Raw genomic sequence first — 20,176 nt, 5'->3', positions numbered from 1 at the left:
TAGATTCTATAATTTTTTGGAATATAAACAGGTAATTGGTTTCTTTTTAGTTTTTAGGTTGAAGTAGTCTTGAGACACTGGAGATGGAATTAAGGCTTAGGATATACCTTCTATGATACAACCAGGGGAATGAGCATGAAGGAAGGAAAGAGAACATCCCAAATGCTGTTATGAGCAAGCCTAGGAGTGACCAGGTATGTTCTGCATTTCTACAAGACTAGCCCAATATCTATGGGTGTATTTCTGTCATCCTCATTGGCATTTCTTTCAAGCTCCAGGTACAAATGAGGAAACGAGATACAGTCATGAATGTTCACTACTGATGAGTGAATTCTGATGGTCAATGAGATTGAGAATGGATCAATGTGAGTTGCTTAACTCAAGGGTGACTTCGAGTGTGTTCACAGGATTACATACAATACCTGTGATTAGTCACCTCCAAAGATGAAGTCTGTCCTCACCTATAATGAAAGTGGGTGTGGCTTCACCATCTAGAGGTGTAAACTATGTTCCCCTGCCATTGAATCTGGTCTGGCCTTGTGACTTGTGACCAGCAAAATGTGAAAAAATGACCTTTTGGGTCTTCTTAGCCCAGACCTTAAGAGACCTGGCAGTTTCTGTTTCCTCCTTCTTGGAAGGCAGATGCCGTGGCAGAAGTCTCACTACTCTTCACGCTGTGAAGAAGCTCAAGACAGCTGTTTGGAGAACGGTGCTCAGCCAGCCTTCAGCTCTTTCTGCCACCCCAGCTGAAGTGCCAGACATGTATTTTAAGCCACTAATTTTTGGGATAGCTGTTATACAGCAATAGAAAATTGAAACAATATACTCTGAATGTTAACTATACTAGCTCAATAATTTTGGAGTGTCAGTAGAGAATAGAAAAAAAAACACACCGAAAAACCAATCCCCTTAAAAACACAAATAGCCTTATTACTGAATGTTTTGAAGTCTTTCTGAGTGATGGATTTACCTAGTTTTAAATAGGACTATTCTCAAGAAGGCCTGGTCCTGATCCTTGCTTCATGCTCACTGATAAGATGCTCCTTACCTAGTCTCTTTACAAAATGTGTGTATCACATTACTGCCCCCCTCCACTCTGCTTTATCCACCTGGCAAGCACACCCCTACTTACAGGCCCGAAGTTGGCTTCTTCTGCTTCGTAGATGTAGTGATCCAAAGTGGTGAAGTAGTAGCCAGATTCCACTTCACTGCACTGACGTCCGATCATGTGGGGTCGGCATAGGCACTGGCCCGACTCTGCAGAGCAACTGGCAAGGAAGCAGAGAGGGTCAGCGGTGCTCACCACATCCATCAGTGAACCAAGCAGATCCATGTTTGCCATTAAACGGTAAATAGGGTGAAATACTCAGGAGGGTATTCTTACTCCATTCTGAAAGTAAGTACATGGAAAAAACACTGCCTACCAATTAATCCCAAACTCCCGAGCTTCCCTGGTGGTTCAGATGGTAAAGAATCTGCCTACAATGTGGGAGACCTGGGTTTGATTCCTGGGTTAGGAAGCTCCCCTGGAGGAGGGCATGGCAACCCACTCCCATATTTTTGCCTGGAGAATCCCCATGGACAGAGGTGCCTAGCAGGCTACAGTCCATAGGGGTCACAAAGAGTTGGACACAACTGAGTAACCAAGCACAGCACCTGAGGTTGAAAGGTCTCAGTAACCTGGCCTTTCAGTTCTCTCCCCTGTGCTCTCCCCTGCTCCATATGTGCCATGGCAGTGTTTCTGTAGCTATCACATATGTTCTTACATTGGCAAGAACATATTTCTTTGGCAAATACAACCCCTTTCCTGGGCCTGACATCTAAATATCCAACTCTCAGAAGGACAGCTCCAACTCAGTGGTCCCAGAGGCTAATCACGGATCCAAGAGGGCAGCACCCAATCCCTGCCTTGGGAGAAGACACTACCCACCATTGCATCAGCCATGTCAGAAATCAGAAGGTATCCTCTAGATTCCCTCTTTGTAACCAATCAAGGGCCAAATTCTGTGATAGCCCCTCCTAGCATCTTGGGTGTCTCTGCCCACTTCCCACTGACTAGGCTATGCCTTTCTTCCCTCTCTCATTCATGGTAAAAGCAGGTAAAGTCTTCCAACTGGTATCCTTATTGCCAGTCTTCCAACTTTCAACCAGAACTTCCACCTTCCCCAGAGCTGCCCCAATGACCTTTCTGAGATGCATTAACCATAACACTTGCAGGCACGATGGCCTTGGGGCAGTGCGCCAGGTCCCACTGTCCCCTGCCCCCCAGTTTGGCCCTCCTCTTCCTTTCTGGCTCTCCTCACCTCTCCCACCACACTGAGCGACTGAGTTTCTCCAGGGCGCTGGGGGACGCATGACCTTTTCCCTTTGTTTCTCCTGTTCCTGCAGGCTGGAATGTCCCGCTCCCTCATTTACCCAGCAAAGACCCACCCATTCCTCTCGCAAGATTCAGCTCAGGCATCGTGTTTCCTGACTGTCACTCCCCATCCCATAGAAGGAACCACCTTCTCCTTCACGCCATCACCTCCTTGCAGGAGAAACGTCAACAACTAAGCTGGTCCTGAAGTAGGCTTCATTACATTTGAGCACTGTGTCTTCAAATTCTCCTAATTTTTCAACCATCATCCTTTCCTGAAGGCTTGTTTGGTTCCCTCCCTCTACTGTTCTCAAATGGTGCTTTCTGAGGCCTCAATTGTTTGTGCTCTGTACTAAGACATTTATTACCTTCTCTCTTGTTGTACAATTATTGATAGACCTACCTAACCCCTGAGTTGACAGGAAACTCCCTGAAGGCCTGGACTGTGCCTGACTCACCTCAGTTACCCTGCCCGACCCCCCAGCTGGCCCAGTGCTCAGCACATAGACACACCCAAACATTGGTTCAAGAAATAAATGCATGAAAGATAGGTGTTCTGAATTTTAAAAAGAAAAATACTATTTAATGGAAACAGTGCTTTTGTGTTATTGGTCATTATTTAGGTAATAAAGGCCTCAACTGTAACATACTCATTTGGTCCTCAGCCTACGTTTGTCTGTTTTTTCCCTGGTAACAGGAGTTTATGTACAGGATAAAACTGAATTACACAGAAAGCAAACTTATGGTCACCAAAGGGGAAAGAGGAGGGGAAGGGAAAAATTAGGAGTCTGGGATCGACAGATACACACTGCTATATATAAAATAGGGAAACAACAAGAACCTATAGCACAGGGAACTATAGTCACTATCTTGTAATAACCTATAATGGAAAAGAATCTGAAACAGAATATATATATATATATATATATATATATATATATGGATCATTTTTGCAGGACACCTAAAACATTGTAACTCAAATATACTTCAATAAAAAAAAACAAACAAAAAAACCCTGAATTACATGGATCCATCTTTACTTCATTAAAATCAAGACACGATTTGGAATTGTTACTTTAAATCTATTCCCAGAGAGGAAGAAAGCTTGCTCCAATTAGGATCTAACCCTCTTTAAACATAATCCAACCAACAACACCCATTTTCCAAAATTCAGGCATCAGGCATGACATCATATGGACAAAAGAAAATCCCTTCCTCCCAGCAGATGTTTACTGAGGGAACAAATGTCTCAAACATGAACCACCCAAGAAGAACACACACAAATCCTTTCTATGCTATCCACCACTAGAGAACAAGCAAATGAAGGTAAGGAAGGAGAGGTGGGCACACTCCTGAAGTACTGTTATCTGCAGCACAATTCTAAAGGAGAAACAACTCATGAGAACCTGACCTTGTGAAGGGAATTCCCCTCATGTCGGCCCCCGCAGCCACACGCCCGTGTCTGCACACTTGAACTCTTGTCGCCAGTAGGTGTGGCTCCCATTCAACACTTATTCCTTTGGTGAACTCATTCACCAAAGGCTTTACCTGCCCCCAAGCAGGTGGCCCTCACCCGCTCAGAACTTTGCTCTGGTTGTACACCTTCAGTCATGCGTGGGGCATTTCCATGATTTGTCCAGTTGTCACCTCTAATTCATATTGTCCCAAGCTATTCGTCACCTCACACACTGATCTACCTTCAGCTCTGCTATTTCTATCAGCAGATTTAAAATTCCTCTGTTGTTGAACAGACGCATGGTTACCAAGGGGGGGGGGTGGGGTGGGATGGATTGGGAATTTGCAGGTAGTAGATGCAAACTGTTACATGAATGGATTAACAACAAGGTCTTACTGTACAGAAAAGGGAACTAGATTCAACATCCCATGATAAACCATAATGAAATAGACTGTATATATGTATAACAATCACTTTGCTGTACAGCACAAACTAACACAATACTGAAAATCAACTATATTTCAATTAAAAAAAATTTCTGATGTAGGTGAGACATAATCATCCCTTTCCTTTATCCTTAATACAACACATGTTATTTCAAGATGGTTCTCCACTCAGCCATGTCCTCTTGTCACTGTGGCTACCCTAGTACCCTACGTCATCGTTCCACACCTGTCACTCTATTCAACTCCCAAGTTGACCTCTCCAGCTCCTCTCTGCCCCCCCGCCCTGTCCATCCTTTTACGCAGCCAAATGAGTCTTCCCAGAGCCCCACCTTCATCACTTCACAAAAGCCCACAACACAAAACGCTACCACTGTTTCTTCTTCTACCAAGTCATGGTGTCTCTACCTGGCTTCCAGCAGCCTCTATAACCTCTCCTCTGAAAACAACTGCTTTTCTTCCCGGTGCCCGTCCTTGGCTTTAGCCGAGTCACACTCATACTCTTTTATAAATATTTACTGAGCAAATATTAGCCCTGGCAGCTGTGCTTCCTGGTGTTGATACTCTCCCCTTTCAGTTCATTGTCAGCTCTCTCTCTTTTTTGGCTCACTGTGCAGCATGCAGGATTTAGTTCCCCGAACAGGGATCAAACCGGAGCCCCCTGCTATGGAAGCATGGAGTCTTAACCACTGGACCACCGGGAAAGCCTCTGTCAATTCTCTTCTGAACAAATCCTTTCTTCCTTATTAGTCCATTATTTCCCTCAAAATGAAACGGAGAAAGAAAAAGGGGAGAAAAAAATTGTCCCTGTCCTAAAGAACTTCCAATCTAATTGGTGGTATAAACAAAAAAGAGCAATTGACCAATATAGCAAAATAAAATGCAGGAAGTGCCCACCCAGAGCTAAGAGCAAAGACAATGCTCATCTGAGTGAGGAGCTGAGGGGACACCAGGACAGAGGTGGCCCAGAGAAGACAGAAGGGACGGGAGCAGACACGGTCAAGGGCAGACCAGGTCTCTACCACGCCACACTCATCCCATCTGTGCCTTCACTGGAAGCTCAAATATCGCCTCCTCCAGAGTGGAGACAAAGATTTATTATATATCATTGTTCTTTCCTGTGTTCAAGCAAAAATCATTTCAGATAGAAATATACCCTTGATAATTATACAAGTTCCCTTCACCAATTTATCTGCAACTAGATACAGATGCAATTCATTGGGCCAGTTAGGTAAAGTAATGACATAAAACAGAATAAATCAGGGCCTATGGCAGGCAGAAAAATGGCTCCCAAAGATGCCCATGTCCTCCATGTCCTCACCCCTGGATTCTATGGCCATGTTACCTCATGTGGTGCAAAAGACTTTCCTGATGGGACCAAGCTTAAGGACCTTGAGATGGGAGATTACCGTAGGTTACCCAGATGGACCCAAGCAAATCACATGAATCCTTAAAAGCAGAGGAGAAGATCAGAGCTGTCCCACGAGGAGGATGTGACCCATCGTCACTGGTTGTGAAGGTCAAAGAAAGGGGTCATGAGTCAAGGAATGTGGGCAACCTCAAGAAGGTGGGAACGGCCCTCTGCTGACAGCCAGCAGGAAAATGGGAACTGCATCCTGCAACCAAGAGGAACTGAATTCTGCCAACAGTGCAAGTGAGCAGGAAAGAGCCTCCCCAGAGCCTGCAGGTGGAAACACAGACTGTAAGGTCTTAAATTTATGTTGCTTTAGGCCGCTAAGTGGTGGTGGTAATTTGTTATGGCACCAACAGAAACCTAATAAAGCCCTACTTTTTCCTCAAAGGATAAAGGCCAAGATTACTTCTCAAAAGGCAACCCTCCTACACTGTTGGTAGGAATGGAAATTGGTGCAGCCGGTATGGACAACAGTGTGGAGATTCCTCAGGAAATTATAACAGAGCTGCCATATGATCCAGCAATTCTACTCCCAGGAATATACTTGGACAAACTGTAATTCAAAGAGATATATGCACCTCTATGTTCAGAATAGCACTATTCATAATAGCCAAGACACGGAAATAACCTAAATATCTACTGACAGATGAATGAAGAAAGATGTGGTGTGTGTATATATATACACACACAATGAAATACTACTCAGCCATAAAAAGAATGAAATAATCCCATTTGCAGCAACACGGATGGACCTAGAGATTACCATACTAAGTGAAGTAAGTCAGACAGAAAGACAAATATATGATATCATTTGTGGAATCTAAAATATGACACAAATCTATTTGTGAACCTATCTATGAAACAGAAACAGATTCTCAGATATGGAAAACAGATTTGTGGTCGCCAAGGGAGTGGGTAGTAGGGGAGGGATGCTTTGGGAGTTTGGGATTAGCAGATGCAAACTATTACATACAAAACGGATAAACAACAAGGTCGTACTGTATCCTGGGGAACTATATTCAGTATCCTGGGATACACCATAATATCCCATAAAATAAACTGTGGAAAATTCTGAAAGAGATGGGAATACCAGACCACCTGATCTGCCTCTTGAGAAATCTGTATGCAGGTCAGGAAGCAACAGTTAGAACTGGACATGGAACGACAGACTGGTTCCAAATAGGAAAAGGAGTACATCAAGGCTGTATACTGTCACCCTGTTTATTTAACTTATATGCAGAGTACATCATGAGAAACGCTGGACTGGAAGAAACACAAGCTAGAATCAAGATTGCCAGGAGAAATCTCAATAACCTCAGATATGCAGATGACACCACCCTTATGGCAGAAAGTGAAGAGGAACTCAAAAGCCTCTTGATGAAGGTGAAAGTGGAGAGTGAAAAAGTTGGCTTAAGGCTCAACATTCAGAAAACGAAGATCATGGCATCCAGTCCCATCACTTCATGGGAAATAGATGGGGAAACAGTGGAAACAGTGTCAGACTTTATTTTTCTGGGCTCCAAAATCACTGCAGATGGTGACTGCAGCCATGAAATTAAAAGATGCTTACTCCTTGGAAGGAAAGTTATGACCAACCTAGATAGCATATTCAAAAGCAGAGACATTACTTTGCCAACAAAGGTCCGTCTAGTCAAGGCTATGGTTTTTTCCTGTGGTCATGTATGGATGTGAGAGTTGGACTGTGAAGAAGGCTGAGTGCCGAAGAATTGATGCTTTTGAACTGTGGTGTTGGAGAAGACTCTTGAGAGTCCCTTGGACTGCAAGGAGATCCAACCAGTCCATTCTAAAGGAGATCAGCCCTGGGATTTCTTTGGAAGGAATGATGCTAAAGCTGAAACTCCAGTACTTTGGCCACCTCATGCGAAGAGTTGACTCACTGGAAAAGACTCTGATGCTGGGAGGGATTGGGGGCAAGAGGAGAAGGGGATGACAGAGAATGAGATGGCTGGATGGCATCACTGACTCAATGGACATGAGTCTGGGTGAACTCCAGGAGTTGGTGTTGGACAGGGGGGGCCTGGTGTGCTGCGATTCATGGGGTCGCAAAGAGTCAGACACGACTGAGCGACTGATCTGATCTGATATATACACATATAACTGAATCACTTTATTGTACGGCAGAAATTAATGCAACATTGTTAATCAACTATACTTTCATAAAATAAAAATTTTTTAAAACATCATTTTGCAAAAACAGATTTCTCATAAATGTAGAAATTAAGGACTAGTAGAAGGAAAACTCATTTAAACAGTGATAAGCAGGGAAAATACTGTGCAATCTCAACCTTACTACTAAGAAGTTAAGCAAAAGAAAAACATTAAAGGACAAAACCCACTCCTCTGTTCAACACTGAAATCTCCAAAATTCGGATTACAAATAAGAATTGGTTCCACAGTGTTGAGCAGTCAGTGTCATACGTTTTATCCAGAGTAGCTTTTCCATCCCCTCAACCAATCCCCGCCCCCAATAGAATACTTTTTTAAAGAGTAGGACCTATGTTCTATAACCTCTCTATGCCCAGCTGCCATAGCAATTAACAAAGGGTTAATTAATACATCAGGATCATTCAATACACTGATGAAAATATCTACTGACTTCTGCTCTGGTTTCAGAGTACAATAAATTTCAGTTCTTCATTTGCTGAGCACGTTATCACTATGCTGGGGACAAAAGGAGATGCAAAAACAGGTACGACACAATCCCTGTTCAAAGAGATCTTCTAAATACAAGCAGCTATTACAAAGCAGAATCAGTGCTAATACAGATGCAGAAGTAACATGTTCTCACATCAAAGGAAGGTTGGGGGACTTAAGCCTAGGAAGGAGAGGTCTTCAAAAAAGTGGTGGGCTTCAAGCCAGATACCAAAGTCCTAAACTACACTGATGAAATAATTACAAAGGATGCTGCCAAGATATTTATATTTTTCAGTGTTTTTAAATATTTGCAAGTAGCATTTACTTAGCACGCACTCTTATTTATTCATTAAAGTGGGTCATCTACTAGGCAAAACGTCATTAACCTGGCTTGAGTCACATTATTTAAACAAATCAGATCTTACTTTAAAATATTCAAAAGTTGAGACTAGCTGTCAACATAATAGACATGGATTACTACACTTTTATTGTACTACCAAAAGTCATTCGGCTCATTAAACAAAAACATTAAAAAACTTTTTCCACTTCATGACTTTACAGTTACTCTGGCCCTGGCCAAAGTAACTAAGGAATGTTTGGGATTGATTTAAAGACTGCATCTCCCAGGAAGAGTGCGTTTGATTTTTATATCATAAAAATCTAGTTTCTCAAATTCTTTGACTCGATCAATGTTTATTCAACATGGGTCTGAGGCAGAGCAAAGTAATATTGTCAGGTGGAAGATATTTGAGCGCTTGTAACAAAACAATTCAGAAAGTGTAACTCTAAGTGCTTTAGAAGGCAGGGCCTCTATCACCCCTGTGAGATTCTTAAAGTCCTTGTGGGAAAAAACAGCCTTGAAAAGGATCACTACAGGGACTTTCCTGGTGGTCTGGTGGCTAAGACTCCTCACCCCCAATGCAGGGGGCCTGGGTTCAATCCCTGAGTCAGGGAACTAGGTCCCACGTGCCACAACTCTGACCTGGGGCAGCCAAATAAATAAATTAAAAAAACGAACAGGATCACTACAAAATACTGAAGAATCACAAGACTAGAGGCTTTTTTAAGGTTTCTTTTTTCCCTACCAATGATGCCAAAAGATAAGGCAGCTATCTCGTCCATCACCCTAGAAAGATCAAATTACCCGCTTTAAAAGCTTCACTAAAGGATATATGTATAACTGATTCACTTTACTGTAGAGCAGACACTAACACGACACTGTGAATCAACTATACTCCAATAAAAAAGACAAAAACAAAACTTGACTGAAATGTGTTGCTTCACAAACTCTTGACTAGCACATTCTGGTTTTTATACGGTTTTGCAGGAGATTGGAAGGGTAGGCCAGGGGCTGTGTGTGGGTGGATTTAGAGACAGGAAGCATGGTGTGGAAGAGACAGAGACACGGCATTAGGAACAGGACATTCCTGAGTTTAGGACATAATTTGGAGAAGTAAGTGTGCTGCTTTCCTCTAATTAAGAAGGATTTTCGTAGTGATGACAGCTTTGAATTGAGGACTTGGTTACTAAAGGAATGATTTATCAGCATGTGTTCTGGGAGTCACCAAGGAAAGTCAGAACTGATTTCATTAACAGAGGGAGCAACTGGTCTCTTTCCGCATTTATGGACTTATCCTCGCTTCCTCCCCTCTGGCGGTTTTCTAAGAACGGACATTCACCCTGAGTTCCGAGGGCTACGTGCAGTCCAGAGTTTACTACATGATCTGGAACAGAACAAATCAACTACAGAGGCCAAACAGAACATGTTCTTGCTGCTTAAAGTCTCATTCCTTCCCAAGTAGACTATTACAGTGTTGGGAAAACTTCTTGTTAGAGAGTCAGTTTTTGAATCCATGAGGCTTACTCAATGAACTCAGCACATTCTCCCAGGCAAGATTCAAGGCCACAAGGAAACATCTGTCTATCCTCCCAACAGTCACTTACACTATTTTTACCAGATGTTCTGAATCTGATCCAGTAACACACAGAGACCAGAATTCTCTCTGACTCAAAGGTAATAAATCCAACTCCCACAAATTTAACATCTTGCCAAAATGTGTATTTTGATTATTTCGGGGAGAGTATCATATCTCATTGATTCAAGGAATGCCAACATATTTAAGTCCCTAAAATTATTGTATGTAATTTTCATTAATGTACTTGAAAGTTGTAAAAAAAAAAAAAAAAAAAAAAGAAATAACGAAGAAGAAAATGGAAAGAGTCCTTACACAAATCAAATGGGACTCCACTTTTTGTCTTTTAGATTGGTGAAAAATAAAAGATTTGATGATACCAGCTGCTGGTGGAGATGGGAGAAAACAGTACTTTGTAACCAGTTGAGAAGAAAACAGATTAGCACCATCTGTCTGGAGAACAACCTGAGATCTCCAGTAAAATAGAAAATACACATGTACTTTGACTTAGCTGTTCCATCACTGGGAATCCAATCTATAGACATGTCTACAAACATTCATCAAGATTATCCACAAGGATACTAACCACAAACGCACCACGTGCCATGTGGGATCTTAGTTCCTGACCAGAGATCAAACCCACACACTCTACCGTGGAAGCTCAGTCTTAATCACTGAACCACGAGGAAAGTCTCTACAACATTTAAAATAATAATAATAATAAAATCAATAAATCATAGCACTATCACATGACAGAATACAAAAAAAGGGAGATAAAATTGATGCTGATATGAAAAACAGATCTCTAGATTAAAAAAGCAAGTTGCAGAGTAACGTACATACATATATTATTTTGATTTATAAAAAAAGTTTGTACAACTAAGTAGGAAATCCTGGACAATTTTTATTTCTTTGTACTGTCTATTTAAAAAATAACACCCAACATGTTATTTCAAAAGAAATGAGAGGAAAGAAATTGTCAGTTTTAAGATGTATTCTGAGCACCATTTTTATTTTCTAGAGACATACAAGGAATTGCTAACAGTGGCACTTTAAGGCAACGGAACTCAGTGGAGAAAAAAGGCAGGATACCTACATGAGCTGTCTGAATCTTTTTAAGCCATGGACATGTACTGTGTTTATAATTTAAAAAATAATAAGGGAGTTCCCTGGCGGTCCAGTGGTTAGGGCTCAATACCTTCACTGCTATGGCCCGGGTTGAATCCCAGGTCAGGGAACTAAGATCCCATAAGCTGTGTCACCAAAAAAAAAAAAAAAAAAACCAGACCAGAAAAGTAAAATACAAAACAAGTAACACTATTAAAAACCAGGAAACAGACTAGAGAAGGCTTCAAAGCTAACTCTTGGAATGAATCAATCTTTAAAAATCTTTGCAATGGCACCCTACTCCAGTACTCTTGCCTGGTAACTCCCATGGACGGAGGAGCCTGGTGGGCTGCAGTCCATGGGGTCACTGGGGGTCGGACACGACTGAGCGACTTCACTTTCACGCATTGGAGAAGGAAATGGCAACCCACTCCAGTGTTCTTGCCTGGAGAATCCCAGGGGCAGGAGAGCCTGGTGGGCTGCCGTCTATGGGGTCGCACAGAGTCAGACACAACTGAAGTGACTTAGCAGCAGCAGCAGCAGAACACAGGTAAAAGTGATTATCACAGATTCAAAGCAAAGGTAAATGTTCTCTGCCTCTCAGGAAAACACTGAGCGTCACCTCGTCCTAGAGGTCATGAGGACCCTGGGGATGACTGAGCGCAAGAGTGTTTGAGCAGCTCCACTCACCTATTGTTTAAGGCTCCCCCAATGTCACAGTCACAAGGTCGACATCCATCCAAGTCGTTGCTTAAGCCCCAGTGCTCTGGCTGCAGAACAAAAGATTAAACATCTAAAGAGGGGTTCCTGTAATTACACAATAGACCCAGCAAGAGACAAGTTATGGCGTGTTTTGGACGATGTTCCACCAAACGTTCTTTTGCACTGTGAAAGCAGAAAGCCTACACAAGGCATGAGTGTTCTAGAATAGAGAACCGCAAGCTGCAGGTCACTGGGGTCAGAGAAGATTGCACGTAGCCACATGGTAACCCCAGATCAGAGCAGTTTCTTTGCCCTGCAAGTAACCTTCATCCAAAAATTAACATGAGCTGGCAGCAAATATGCCAATTTTCTTTAGAATTACTCTGGCAGTAAGTCAGTAATTATGAAAGCAATCACAAGAATGTTTTAAAAGACATAAAATAATTTAAAAAATTACCTTCATAAATATTCTCCAGATCACCATAGTGAACTTTTGGTCTACTTCCTTCCAGATTTTGTTTTTCTTGATGAACTTTTTCCCTACATAATCAAGATACTACTCACATCCTGTGGCTTTTTTTGACACCAGCATAAGCATTTCCCCCTTGTGTTACCGTCATTTTCAATAGCAACAAAATATCATACTGTTTTGTTGTTGCTTAGTTGTTAAGTCCTGTCCAGCTCTTTGCTTCCCTATGGACTGTAGTCCACCAGGGTCCTCTGTCCATGGGATTTCCCAGGCAAGAATACTGGAGTGGGTTGCCATTTCTTCCTCCAAGGGATCTTACCAACCCAGGGATCAAACTGGTGTCTCCTGCATTGGCAGGTGGATTTTTTTTTACTGCTGTGCCAGCAGGGAAACCATCACACTGTATAGAAACCCCCAAATTTATTTAAATATTTTCCCTACTGTTGCTTCCAAGTGTTTTTTGCTATTGATAAAAGATGCTATGAGTCTTCTAGTGAATTCATCTTTGACCAATTTTCTGATTATTTCATTAGGATAGATCCCCAGATGTGGAATTACTGGGTCAAAGGGTATGCACATTTCTACAGGCAATGGGTACACATCTCCAAAATGCTTTTTGCAAAGTATGAGCCGATCTGTATTTTCATCACCAGCACTCGAGTACCAGCCTCTCACTATGACTTCACTTATTAGTCGGCATTACCATTAAAAAAAAAAAACTTGTTAGTTTTGTCTGTAAAAACAGTACTTCACTCTGGTTTTACTTTACAGTTCTAATAGTAATGGTGAATATCCTGACAAAATTATTCATTAGTAATTTCTCTTTTGTGAATTGTCTACAAGTGGCTTTTATGATTTACATAAAAGGGTGTTTTGTAGGCAGAACCTACAAAACAACTGTGAAAATCATTCTCTACTGGAACACATTCACAAACCACCCATCCCATGTAATTAGGATTTACCTACCAGACACTGGTCACAATGCTGTCCTGTCACCAGACGCTTACAGTAGCAGTAACCGGTCTCAGAATCACAAGGATTCCCGCCAGGAATTGTTCCCAGAGGATTGCAAGCACAAGCTTGGTTAAAGATAAAATGAAGCAAAGAAACACAAGCCAAGTGAGTCTGTAGTCATCAACATGATAAAGAATTGCCAGGTAAAATGGGAATTACGTACACATGAGAACTCCCAAACTTTTTAACACAAGTGCTTACATTTACAACCAAATGGATCTTCAGCGCTTAAATCATAGAAGCCTTCTTTGCAGATATCACAATGTTCTCCTTCCACGTATAATTTACACCGACACTGACCGGCAATGAGACCGGCAGAAAAGTCCGTGTAGCTGTCACAGATTCCCCCGTTCTGAGAACCAGCTGGGTCACATGTACATTCTAAGAAGGATGAGAAGCACCAGGTAACACAATGTGTGTGTCTGCAGAAACACCTATGTTCCCTTCATCCCTCCAAATTTCACAAAAATAGATTAAAGAAGACTGGATTACCAACTAACTTCCACTCCCAGCATCCTATATAGCGGCTAAAATAAGGCTAGGTCTGAGTCCTGAGAGGAGGATGGTTACTACTCGACTATTCAAGCTGAAAGGTGACCCAAACAGATACCCGCCTCTCCCCGCCCCACCATAACCTTCTCCTACGTACGTTCACAGAGACTAGGATCTCGGATGTCTCTCTCCGGGTGCTGGTAGTAAAACGGTTTGCACTGCTCACAGTTGCGCCCCATCGTGTTGTGCTGACAGTCATCACACACCCCTCCGCTGACGTTGCCAGTGGCCAAGTAGACCGCCATGTCGAAGTGGCATGAGCTGGAATGTTCGTTGCAGTTACACTCTGCAAAACAAGATCTACGTCAGGAAAAATCTTTTCAATCTACTTACCAGTGGAGGAGAAGGGGACGACAGAGGATGAGATGGTTGGATGGCACCACCTACTCAATGGACATGATTTTGAGCAAACTCTGGGAGACAGTGAAGGACAGGGAAGCCCTGCATGCTGTAGTTCACAGGGTCACCAAGAGTCAGATACAACTAAGGGACTGAACAAGAAAAACCAGTGGAGGATGGGATTGGTGGGAAGGAAGCTCATTTTGGAAACTGGGGATGAAGTTCAGGCAAAATGGCAACTAACAAGAAGGAACTGGCGGTGGAAAAAACACATCTGCTTATGCCATCAGTTTAAATCCTAAACCATGCTGGAAACCTTCCAAGTGTGATCTTTATGAAATAACCTCATTTGCCCTCTTTGGAAGAGAATGGGCTATAAAAAGTGTAAAAGCTCTGAGGGAAGTCCCCTCACAGGCTCACCCACAGGAAGGCTGCACTGCATGGAGGACTCGTTTGGGTTGTGTGCAGAGTAGGACAGGAATACATCACTACAGAGGGTTTTCTAGGCGATATGTTCCTGGGGAAGCCTGTCTGGGCTCTTGGCTTTGAGGAACATGGTATGAAGGCTGTGTTCTCTTCTTCCCCATTCCTACCACCACCCTAGGCTAGGCTCTATGAATCAGACCCTTAACAGCCATCAAGCCAGTCTTCTTGGGTCAGTCTGTTTCTCCTCTAGCCTGTTTGGCAGAGTCCTCTTGGTCCAACCCAGCTTTAACCGTCTCCCTCTCGTGCTCAACTATCCTCATCAACTCCTCTTGTCTTCTCACAAGGAAGCTTAACTCAATTGGGTTCTCAAAGGGCTCTACAACTGGTCTTATTCATCCTAAAGGGAGGGACTGTGTCATCCTGCCTTGGATGCATTGGTTTAATTAAACCCTGGAACCATGGAATCATGAATTAAACCACGGTATCATGAGAATGTCCTAGGAGCCTTGTGTTTTGTATTCTCCTTATCTGAACTCCCTTCCACCTTCCCCCTGCTTTCTTCTCTTTATCTAAACAATCCTAACTACTTGCTAGGGCCCAGCTAGTTGTCCTTACTAACAAAAACCTTGACCACTCCAGCCCTCACTGGTTTCTGAACTCCTAGCCCCTCTGTCCTCAGTGGGGTCAGAGGCAGGCATGTTTGCAGGGATGATCATCTATCAGCATCACTGTGTGAGGTGGGGAGGGTGGTGGTTTTCAAACTTCCCCTCTGCCCAGAGAATAGCACCAGGAGGGATGGCAGATGGATGGATGGAAGGAGGCCACAGGCTGCACCTGGGTTGGCACAGAACAAGGCTGACAAGTACTCCATCTCTCTTAGACCTTATGGATCCACCACAACATCGTTTTCATTCATTTTTCTCAGTCATCTGGCCTTGAAAAAAATGCAATGTTACAGGTGGCACACAACATCTGCCAAACACATGGGAGCTGCTTAATAAATGCTAATTGATTAATTTGAGTGGATAATGGCTTCCTAGGAGTATTAGGGCGAGGCTGGGAAAAGGGTAGTAACTTTTCTTCCTTTTGCAAAATAGTGTACTATTATAGCACGTCTACTCAGAAAATGGATCCTGGGGTCTGAACTGATTCAAAACATCCCTTTGCCTAAGACTTACTTCTTTTTTTCTTGTTGTTTTGGTACCACTGCATATCTTACAGGACTTTAGTTTCCCAACCAGGGACTTTCACTACCCTTGGCAGTGAAAGCTTGGAGTTCTAACCACTGGACCTCCAGGGAATTCCCTGCCTGAAACTTACTTTTACAAGCATTGCTGTTTCGACCTTCAGCGGGTCTCCAAGGTAAATCATGGTAGAAATCCATGCACTGTTCACAGTTTAAGCCCTTGGTGTTATGCCTGCACATGCAGTGTCCGTGAACCTTGAAAGTTACAAAAACAGGAAAGAGCCAAGTAAGAGATATAGTAATGGCCAGACCTTCCCCACAAGCAGTGGAAAATATCATAGTCATAAATATCATACCTTTTTCATACTCATCTCTACCTCACTACAATGAGGGTTTCTTTGTTTTTATTTTCTAATTTTCTGTTTCAGTTTTAATTTTTTTCCCCCTTATTTTTTGGCTGCAAGAGGCATGCAGAATCTTAGTTTCCAGACCAGGGACCAAACCCATGGCCCCTGCAGCGATAGAATGGAGTAGTAACCACTGAACAATCAGGAAAAGTCCTGCTTTGTTTTTATTTTGTCCCTTCCCACTGTGAGTCCTGTCTTGATGGCTTTAATTCCCATCTCTAGGAACAGTTTCTACTGTTTAATAGGTACTCAATAAATATTTTTATTGAAGTATTGATCTAAAAAAACACAGAAGAGCAAAATTAGCCATTTAAGAATTTTTTTAAGTTTTAAAAAAATTAGTGTAATACGAATCAACAAAAGTTATAATGGAGAACTAAATGTGTATACATCACCAGGACCAATTCAATTTCCTGCAACCATTACCCCACACCATACAAAAGACAGGTTTTCTCTGCTTGCTTTGCTTGGTTTTTGACTTCTGGCTCAGCACTTAAAAAACATTTTTTCAACCCAAAATGAGATTTTAAGAATTAATCAGTTGCCATGTTTACATTTTCAAGGAAAAAAATATAAAACATCAGAAAAAGCAGCAGATTATTTTGCTTGAGGAAGGGCCCACAATGTGTTCTTTTGCACACACCACCTGTCACTCGAGCCCCTGAGGCACATCAATGAAAAATCAATTCTTCTTACCCAGCAAATATGCACGTACGCCCATCCCTCACCTAACACTAGTTTTTACAGAATGGAATTTAGAAACAGGATAGACAGGCCCACCTTGAACCCACCTCGACAGGAGTGTGATTAGCAGACTAAAATCCTCTAATTATAAGGTGATTTTGCAAAGACTGAAAAACAGTCCCAAAGCCCACACCACAGGACTCTATAGCATCTGAATCAAGAGTACAATGTACCATTAGATGCATGGGGGTGACAGGACTACAAGAGGTTAGCTACACACAGGATTTGTTACACTGAGAAGAATTATCATCTACCCGGCATTCTCTGTAAGATGGAACAATAAGATCAGAAGGATCTCTTCTCCCTTTAGGCTCTGTTAAAAATTTAACTTTCTCTGTGCAATAAAAGTTCTAACTGGAGGAAGGAGAAGGCAGAAGTTTTAGACAACTGAACACACTCATTCCTGCATCTTCACCTTCGTAGGTGAGGACTAACACTCTTTGAAAAGGTCAACAGCAACTAAGCAAGGCACACCTTTCATCCAGAAGTGAGGCCCATGGTCCAGTGCAAGCCCCAGTGCACAGTCAGGAAAGCGAGATGTGAATTTCCATTTGCCATGTACTTACTCAAGACCCTTTGGCAAAAGACTGAAACTCTGGTCTCTTCTAACAGGAATTATCAATTCATTTAGAAACTGGAAAAACACCCTAACTTTATCCATCTGGCAAGTATCCAAGTCCCCCTTTTTAAAATTACATAATTTGAAAACACAGAGAAAAACAATTATCATATATTAATGCATATATGTGGAATCCAGAAAAAAAAGTATAGATAATCTTATTTGCAAGACAGAAATAGAGGCAGAGAACAAAGGTATGGACACCAAGGAGGAGTGGTAGGATGAATTGGGAGTTTGGGATTGATATATATACACTATTGATCCTATGTATAGAACAGGTAACTAAGGAGAACCTACTGGATAGCACAGGGAACTCTACTCAGTGCTCTGTGGTGACCAAAATGGGAAGGAAATCCAAAAAAGAGGGGATACATATACACACACACACACACATATGGAGGGCATACCAACCCACTCTAGTGTTCTTGCCTAGAGAATTCCACAGACAGAGGATCACATGGGGTCACAAAGAATCGGACACAACTGAAACACCTTAGCACACACACGTGTATATATATACATAGAGTTGATGCACTTTGCTGCACAGTAGAACATTGAAAAGCAAGGAAGCGCTGATTAAAACTAATTTTAAAAATTTGAAAACACAGCATAAAAGTGGGAAAAGAATGAAACTTGGAGATCAAGATACAAAGTCCACTGACTCCTAAATGGTAAGCCGTGATTCTAAGTTCAAATTTCCAGTTTCTCTGGGCTGGTGTCAATTTATGCTTTCTGGCATGAAGGCTGGAATGCTTGTGGTTTTTAATCTTTCCTCACGATTGGACTGTCAGTTGAGAAAAGTTTTTAATCCTTGTTGTATAAAATGTATACCATAGAGGCAGCCTGCAGCCACAATTTTCAAAAATTAATTCAGTGTTTGTGAAACGAGTAGTCCTCACATTCTTGCAGTCCAAGAAAATCAGCAAACAGAAAATGAAAAAATCAACCACTGGAATGGTACAAAAGGCTATTAAATTTAAAGGGAGTCTGGACAAACTCAAAATAAAAAGGCTTACGCTAAGACTAGCTTCAATTTGCTTTTAAGAATCACCTGTACAAAGGAGAAGCCTTCCTGGAGCACGTACTTACCATTCCTTCTACTTCTTCATTGACTCCGTCCACCGGGGCACACTCGCTGGCGTGGCCATAGCAGAAGCAGTTTCCTCGAACCACCATATCGTAAACCGCGTAATAATACTTTTCTCTGATTTCCATTCTGGAATCCAAAAGGTTATCTCCCAAAGTATGTAGTTTCACAAACTTGATCCTCAAGTTGGTAATTTTTAAGAGATCTACGAAGGTCACCAAGAAGATGAAAAGTTTGATCAAAGAAGCAAGACTTTGTTTGCAATTAAGACAACACTTTTCTTCTTTATAGAAACACATGACAAATAAAAATAGCTTATGTAAAGTTTACTTCCCTTTCATGATCTAGATGCATGTAATAATAAAGTTTAGCCTAAAGTGACAGTCTCTGGAAGAAAGGTTACTCTCTTCTCATCACCATTTAGCAAGAACATATATTCTGTGATGGATTTGTTGGCAGACTGATGTTGCAGAAAGAAGTGTGAAAGTAGAGAAATTTAAGAATGCAGTTGCATGCTTGCCAGAAGCCACTGGCACACAGTAATCTACACTACTGCAATACCATCGGGTTCCCACAGCAACTAGTGTTAGTCTCAAAATCAGAAAATTCCATTTAGGTGGGCAAGAATTTATCAAAGCACCCTAATTGTCATTATTATTGTAAGATAGTTAGAAAACATGTTTGTGTTTATTTCTGGAGGGAAAAAAATGCTACCTGAAATTTCCCACCAATCAGATGAAATACAAGTTACTAAAATCGATTTGACATGATAGGATAACCATAATCAAGGGACTGACCATCTCAAACAAGTTTTGAAGCACCATTACAACCTACACCTTTTTTGATCCTTGTTTTACAATACAATTTACCAATATAATTACCAATATAATACAGTAGCATGAAGATAAAGGAGTTTAGTATTGGGATGTTGGGGCAGATTGCTTTCCTAAATAGAGGTTCTTGTAGAGAAATGTCTCTTATTTGAACTTTCCTTCCTTTTCCTGGGTTTATAGACCAATGCTTATTACAGAAGCGGGGCCGTCAATTACATTCTCTAGTAACTTGATAAAGCAACAGTCATATAGCCTTCTCCATCAGTATTTTCATTAACCACTAAGTTGCTAAACATGAGTTACTAAACAGTCTACCTGCCCTTCCCTTTTAGCTCCATAGCCTGAAACTGCTTCTGAGCTTTTCTTTCATTTCTGTCGATGGATTCTTACAATTTACAACACAGGACAATGGGGCATTTGCCCAATACATCAGATACTTTCAAAGCCTAGATAC

General features: G+C 41.8%; 1 protein-coding gene across 1 annotated transcript in view; it reads right to left on the bottom strand.

The window, feature by feature from the left end:
• The window catches only part of LAMB1 (laminin subunit beta 1), a 76,891-nt gene that overhangs the window by 36,022 nt on the left and 20,693 nt on the right, over window positions 1-20,176 (bottom strand). The window contains exons 8-14 of the mRNA XM_005910921.3: window positions 18,892-19,094; window positions 16,167-16,287; window positions 14,179-14,367; window positions 13,731-13,910; window positions 13,482-13,594; window positions 12,035-12,114; window positions 1,133-1,268 (exon numbers count right to left, since the gene is read on the bottom strand). Of these exons, the coding sequence (XP_005910983.1) occupies window positions 1,133-1,268; window positions 12,035-12,114; window positions 13,482-13,594; window positions 13,731-13,910; window positions 14,179-14,367; window positions 16,167-16,287; window positions 18,892-19,094 (1,022 nt within the window). The remainder of the gene's footprint in view (window positions 1-1,132; window positions 1,269-12,034; window positions 12,115-13,481; window positions 13,595-13,730; window positions 13,911-14,178; window positions 14,368-16,166; window positions 16,288-18,891; window positions 19,095-20,176) is intronic.

The sequence above is a fragment of the Bos mutus genome, chromosome 4 (genome assembly GCF_027580195.1).
Source record: "Bos mutus isolate GX-2022 chromosome 4, NWIPB_WYAK_1.1, whole genome shotgun sequence".
NCBI lineage: Eukaryota > Metazoa > Chordata > Mammalia > Artiodactyla > Bovidae > Bos > Bos mutus.
Note: the sequence above shows the minus strand (reverse complement) of the source record. Positions and strands in the feature narration are given on the sequence as shown.